The sequence below is a fragment of the Penaeus vannamei genome, chromosome 20, assembly GCF_042767895.1.
Source record: "Penaeus vannamei isolate JL-2024 chromosome 20, ASM4276789v1, whole genome shotgun sequence".
In the NCBI taxonomy this organism is placed as follows: domain Eukaryota; kingdom Metazoa; phylum Arthropoda; class Malacostraca; order Decapoda; family Penaeidae; genus Penaeus; species Penaeus vannamei.
In genome coordinates, this window is record NC_091568.1 from 5,184,886 (window position 1) to 5,192,385 (window position 7,500).

Here is a 7,500-nt window from a genome sequence, read left to right on the forward strand (position 1 = left end):
GTCTCGCTGAAGAAGGTGTTGAAGGAGTCGTCACTGACACCAATAGTCTTGTCAGAGGGCATCTGACCGTCAGGCTGGATGCCATGCTCAAGGCAGTAAAGCTCCCAGCAGGCATTGCCCATCTGGACACCAGCCTGACCCAAGTGGACTGAGATGCACTCACGCTGAAAGAAAAGGATTTATATATAGTCTCGATTTTTTTTATCTATGACTTTGATATCAGACTGAGATGCAGTCACGCTGAAAGAAAAGGATTATTGATATAGTCTCGATTTTTAAAAATCTATTTATCAGACAGATACACTCCTACATATAGAAAAGCATGATTTTTTTTTTTTTTTTGTATGATTTTGATATCAACTCATTACTTTACCTAACTACATTGCTCAGGCACTTCCTTTCTAATGGAATATGTACATGAATATACATTCTGCATAAAAGTTAACTTTTCTGTTATCAGGCAGGAACATTCAACAGGTTACGTTATGGGAGGGCAGCAAAAGATGCGAACTGACATACACTGACACTATTTTTCGTGGTGGTTATAATCCTTAAGTCTACAAATGCTAATAGTTTGTTCGAAATCCTATAAAATAACATTTAAAAGCAATAAATGACATAAATACTGCTATGAAGCGAGTAAATTCATTTGACATTTACTACCACGTCACGGTAACCTTTGCTATCTAACTCTTCCATTTAAATATTACCGAATAACCATTGTCTTCTCCGTCACATAAACCTTGAAGAAACCGAACAGAAACAAAAGGCGAATGAGAGAAGAGAGAAAGAGAGCAAAGTAGGAGGAGAAAGAGAGAGAGAGAGCGAAGCCCCACGTCCTGACGGGAAGATAAGTGGTGAGTCACGAGGGGCCGCTCGGGGTGGTAACGGAAGTGCCGCCCACTTCTTGAATTCCGACACTTCTCAACTTTCTGCTTTGGTTTTGGCCTAGGGATTTAAATCAGCTCTCTGATTTGCATTAGGGAGTGGCTGTTGACGTGTTGGACCTTTAAGAAAACTAGTTATTTAAAGAGGCGGGAAGCGAACGAACAGCGCAACCGGTCCCGGCCTTCATTTGAATCAACCGTCCATGAAGGCGAGCGTCAACTCCCCATGTTTTCCCTAATTTCTCTGTAAATATAAATCAAACACAAAACCCGACCACGAAATCACAAACCCTAATCACCAATCGATAAATAATCTCCGACTACTCACCATGTTGATTGAGTTTTGAGGGGATTAGAGGGAGATAAAATCCTTCTCACAGGAGCAGCGTTGGAACTTCCCGCAATTGGATGCCGGTGCTGCCTTCTCACCGGTATATATACGCTCGGTTCCATTGGCGTGCGCGAGGTTCAAAGTCCGGATTCTGCGCAAGACGAGGCATGGCGGTACGATCTTTACGATTATTTGACCTTCTCGTTTGACATTATAGGGGGATAGAGGATTATTTTAAAGATGGATGATGCGAGTGTATGGCTATGGTGGATTGAGGGTATGATATTCATCCTCCAAAGAAGTTTAGTCTATGATATCAACTGCTGACAGTTCATTTAGTGGAACATGGCACATGCGCCGTATTCCGTTTTAAATAATGCATCAGACGATGGGGAGTTTTGTTCTTTTAAAACAGATTCCAGGACATATTTTACCTTAGATGACACGGCATTATAAAAAGAGGCATTCTCATACCACGTGTAATGATGAGGATGCGGTTCTTAAGCAATGCACAAATACCCAGCGCTGTTTTATGATATCATACTTTTCTTTAGCTTCCAGCTTGAATGACATCATCCTTTACATTCTCAACGAAGACACACCTTCCGCTGCACTTAGAGTGGCTGAGTTTAAAACATTCTAACAAGCATGGGACAAATTATTTATGCAAGTAATACGATGCTGCATCTCTCTCTCTCTCTCTCTCTCTCTCTCTCTCTCTCTCTCTCTCTCTCTCTCTCTCTCTCTCTCTCTCTCTCTCTCTCTCTCTCTATATATATATATATATATATATACATACACATACATACATATATATGTATATATATGTATATATACACACATGCATATACATACGTATATATATCAATATGTATATCTATCTGCCTTTCATTCCTTTACATTAACAGATACATGTTGACACACATACACATGCACACACGCACGCACACACACACACAAACACACACACATAGAGAGAGAGAGAGAGAGAGAGAGAGAGAGAGAGAGAGAGAGAGAGAGAGAGAGAGAGAGAGAGAGAGAGAGAGAGAGAGAGAGAGAGAGAGAGAGAGAGAGAGAGACTGAATTATAAATACACATACACATTCACAGGTAAATGAATATACTGCGTTTGCGAGCTTCTGTGAGAGAGAGGCGCGACATGCACAGTCGATAGATCCAGAAGGAACAGCGGAAATGACGAGCCAAAAAGTGAACACCGGCCACGTCTTTTCGAAGGAAATCCCGTTTATCTGTTCTGGCTCTTGAACATCCACTATCCAAGAGAAGGCTAGGGCTCCGGGGCGACCTAGAAGTCTGATATTGATTACTTACATCATTCTGTCGCCTGGCAGTAGATAATCCATAATATTCATTTTAAAGAGTAACCCGATTCGCGACGCACGGCATTCTCCAGCTTCAAAAGGAAAGTAATGGAACAGTAGATCTAAATCTCGAGGTTGACCTTCAAGGCCGGCTCGTTTTCGGTGCGACGAGGCTGAGATGTAACATATCCCTCACGTGGAAAGCTGCAGCACTTGCTCAACTGGTACACATCACTCCCAGCTCATGGTGACGACGCCATCTTGAGTGAGAAATGGTGAATCTTTGTTGGTCGTGCTGGGATGTTATGCGATTTTAATGCGTGTGGGAATTCACGAACCGCACCAAGCCTTAGGAATAAACGAGATCTGGCAATAATACCATGATATCAACGCCAGATATGGTGTTCGAAGCCTGACACCGGAGCATGAACGACGAATACGTGTTATGGTTACAGCCATGCATTCATAAGTAGCAGTATCTAACCTTCAGACAACGCTGCCTTTCCTAAACAAAATGCCGAATATATGATCTAACGACCAAACTCACAAGCACTTTTAACCTTCATTTAACAGCCTCGCTAAAATTTACTGTAATATCCACTCTTATATTATATTCTTACTCCGAAATCATTTTAACGACGGGAAGCTTCGCCTAACATTCCTAACCTAAGCCGGCCTGAAAAAAAGATGAGAGATTTCCGTTACTTTAGGAAACAACAATCTACCTGTTAATTCAGTCCCATTAATCCTTCGAGTAATATACAACAGATATAACTTACTTTAGCCCATAATGGCCCGAAAACTCACACAACCACGTCGTTTGTAGCAAAAAGGTAAATGTAAAGTACAGATTTCCAAAGAGCAAAGGCAACGTCGTCCATCTTTTTTTTTCTCTCTCAGATACGGGACGTGACTGCCATGGTAGTTAGCCACGTAATCAGGACGGGGATGTGTACACAATGTAACAATACACGTTAATTCTGAGAATGGTTTTCGTCAGTGGTTTTAGAGTTTGTAAATGTCTCTACATATTTTGACGGATTCTTTGGCTTCATTATTTATTTTCTGTCTGTCGTTTGGTAGGATATATTTAGGCCTGTTTACCTTGTTGTCCATCTCGGAGAGAGAGAGAGAGAGAGAGAGAGAGAGAGAGAGAGAGAGAGAGAGAGAGAGAGAGAGAGAGAGAGAGACAGACAGACAGACAGACAGACAGACAGACAGACACACACACACACACACACACACACACACACACACACACACACACACACACACACACACACACACACAGAGAGAGAGAGAGAGAGAGAGAGAGAGAGAGAGAGAGAGAGAGAGAGAGAGAGAGAGAGAGAGAGAGAGAGAGAGAGAGAAAGAGAAAGAGAAAGAGAAAGAGAAAGAGAAAGAGAGATAGATAGATAGAGAGAGAGAGAATAACCTAAAGATATAATCAAAATAAAAAGAAACAAAGAAATATCAATATTCAAGGAAACAGTTACAGCAGTTCGCTCAAATATATTCTCTTTAGGCCTAACCTTTGCCAAAATGCGGTGAGTAGAAAGGCAGCCTGAGAAAATGTCAGAATTGTAGACACAGGATTAAAGTTTTACAGTATATGTTATGAAAAATTTCTTCTACAGAATAAGGCTTACGCATATATAAGGATTAAGTTGCTTTTGGTCAAAGTATGTTTATTCTTTAGGTTAGTAATGTGGGTTAAAGAGGCGATAAAAAGATATTTGAAAAGGCCTTACAGGCAAAAATAACAAAAGAAACGCGTGCAGTGAGAACCGGAATGCATTTCAGAATCACCGACAAGTGACAGACTGTTCTAGAACGGCCAACATGACTGTGAACTTCACCAGTCAGGACACGCGGTTGACGCTCCCCCATGAACAGGCGCCACCTCGCCACCTGTTGTTAGGCCCGCCTATCCCTGAGAAGCGGAAATGGTCGCGTTACGTCGTACTCTGGGACTATTGGTGGTCATTGCTTTATACGCCTACATCCTGGCCATGGCGGAGACGGCCCGACGTGGCCTGCTTAGTGAGGTGTGCAGATTTGGGGTCGGTTCGGTCGCGGCGGTGGCGATGCCGGCGGTTGTGGATGGTGGCTATGGTGCGTTGGCGAAGCTCTCCTTTCGCGCGCAGGATGAATTTAGATTGGATTTAGATTACTGCAGCCGAGGTGTCGGTTTAGATACTTGCTGCCCGTCGTAGGTTTGAATACAGACATTCGAAATGACAGTACGTATTGGAAATTTGAGGTTGATAAAGTATTAACATATCTTCCTCGGCTGGTAACCACTCTGACACTGGAGTCAGACATCTAACTGTAGAGATCGCACATCTTGTCATTGTGAGTCATAATGATGATTAGATGGAACTTCAGGCCACTCAAATGGGTGAGAGTTTTACTTTTAACTACTACGCTCGGTCTGGTTGCGGGTGCTTGCTCAGACTGACACTTGTGGTTTTAGAGTCATATCTACCCGTCGCCAAAAAGGACGGGAAGACGATTTAGATAAGTGACGATACTAAATTATTAAACTTATTATAGATCATAAGGAGCCCTTTCAACAATCTTAATTACTGAGGGCTATAATTAGGAACTGATTCACAAAGTCCACTGGCGAGCGCGGTCCCTCAGGATGCTACTTGATATCCCAAATAACATGAGCGTATTGCACAGCATCACATAGTCCCTGTACAAACACCCACAGTCGATTGTGAACAAGAGGGAGGAAGGAAATGTCAGCCACGTTGACGATGAGCTGAGAACACTCGATTTTCTTTGCTAGCAGAAGCTCAATGAGTATTTGTTGTTTAGCAGTTAAGTATGGAGTGCTTGTAAGGATAATATGGCTAGTGAGAATAGAGGATAGGAGGGTCCACGGAGAGATAAAGCAGAAGCTGTAGATGTGGCAATCGTGCAGCACCAGCAGGATAAGTGATGCACCACAGCATCGCCGCCGCTTACATTCTTCTGACACAGAACCGCACGACCGCTTCTCTGGTTAGTCTCGCCGATGATTCACTTTCAGGATAAAAAACCTTTTCCTTTTGCCATTCCACAGATCATCTTCGTAAACACCGTGCTTATAAAGAGATACGAAAGGGCAAGGGAAGACCCTTTGCAACTCAGGACGAACAAATATTTACGTAAAGCAAGGTGAGGCAAGGTTAGAATACGAGGCTGCGCTGGGGTAATGTCTACGGATACGTTATAATGGAGAAATAATACGTAGGGAAGAAGACACCCCATCCTCCTTAGCTATTGATTGGTTGCTGACGGGGTTCTGAATCACACGGAACGCATTTACATTACTAGGCGTTAGTGTCGGACTCAACAATCGATCAGAGGTATCACCTGATCCTCCAAATCACTGATCTACCTGTATATAGAATGTTTAAAAATCTAGTAAATTATATTTTAATTTTTTTTGGACTAAAAAAAAAGGAGTCACTGATCTACCTGAATATAGAATGTTTAATAATCTAGTAAAGTATATTTTTTAATTTTCTTGGACTAAAATAAAAAAGGAGGTCTAAGTTTAGCAAGGAAATGTGTCACGATTAAAAGGTCAGTTAAATGACGGGGATCTCTGGAATCTCTCGCTGATGACTGTCTCTGCTGCGGTACCTTTGCACTTCCACATTCCTTTAATTCTATCCTTACACATTAGAGGAATTTCCTTGATATACTTTGACGTAATGGTGAATTTCACGTTTTCTTTCTTGGGTGCGGCTAAATGTTTCAGTTTCTGTTTTAATCATTTGATAACTTCTACTGTGGAATGGTCACCATCGCCAGCAAGCTTCAATGGATAGCTGGGATCTTCTGTGGTGAGAAATCATTACAAATAATATCAAAATCAATCCTAAAAAGGTGGATTTCTTACTTTTGGCCACTTCTACGGCAGACTCGACAGCTTCAGATTTTTCGTCTTAACTATAATTTCATAAATACCAATGGTATCTCCCCCAAAAAATATATATATAATGAGATACAAATGAAGGTAATTAAGATTACAGATTATCGAGTCAACAATATGGAAAAACGGAAATGTAGTGCTAACACGATTTATATTTCTATCTATTGCCTACGCCAAACGTTTTTAAAAGTCAAATAAAAATTGTATTCGCATAACAGCTCAAACTTTTTTTCTTAAAACTAAAAAAATAATAATAATAAAATCAGAGAAACTAGTCACACTTTCTTCACAAATATTAAATACCCATTATTCTTACACTCTGTTCCATGAAGTGACTCGAAATTGAATGAGTTTGCAGTGAACTATATCATAGCAAACATTACAGTTATGATCCACAGACTTACACATCTGTCTAAACAACTTCTGTTTATTCGTAACGGAAGTGTTTCCAATATTATCTACCCAACTAAATTTTTGTGAAATTGTGTATCGAGGGAATGCGGATACACACACACACACACACACACACACACACACACACACACACACACACACACACACACTCACACTCACACTCACACACACACACACACACACACACACACACACACACACACACACACACACACACACACACACACACACACACACACACACATATATATATATATATATATATATATATATATATATATATATATACATATTGATGATGAAATTTTAGTATATTGCGAGTAACATTGATAATCTTATAGCGCTCTGGTCTACGCGTCCAATAAATTATATATTCGCATTCAATAAACAGCAAAATGCAGAGACACAAACACACATAGTTGGGTTGGTAGATAGACATACGTCCTGATAGAGAGATAAATAGATAAATAAACAGACACAGACAAATAGACACAGAAATAGATCGACAAACAAATAAAAAAAACTAACATATAAACAAATAAAAAGCTAGGGCAGAGTCAAGGCTAGATCCAACAGATACCAAATAAGGACATCACCCGAAAAATGAAAGCCAGC

The 7,500-nt window shown here is 40.8% G+C and overlaps 1 protein-coding gene across 1 annotated transcript in view; it reads right to left on the reverse strand.

The window, feature by feature from the left end:
• Nucleotides 1-1,855, reverse strand: part of LOC113815189 (tubulin alpha-1 chain) — a 4,600-nt gene extending 2,745 nt beyond the window's left edge. Inside the window, exons 1-2 of the mRNA XM_027367265.2 lie at nt 1,216-1,855; nt 1-164 (exon numbers count right to left, since the gene is read on the reverse strand). The exon at nt 1-164 is cut by the window's left edge and continues 59 nt beyond it. Coding sequence (XP_027223066.1) covers nt 1-164; nt 1,216-1,218 — 167 coding nt within the window. The 5' untranslated portion in view covers nt 1,219-1,855. The remainder of the gene's footprint in view (nt 165-1,215) is intronic.
• Nucleotides 1,856-7,500: the final 5,645 nt, after the last annotated feature.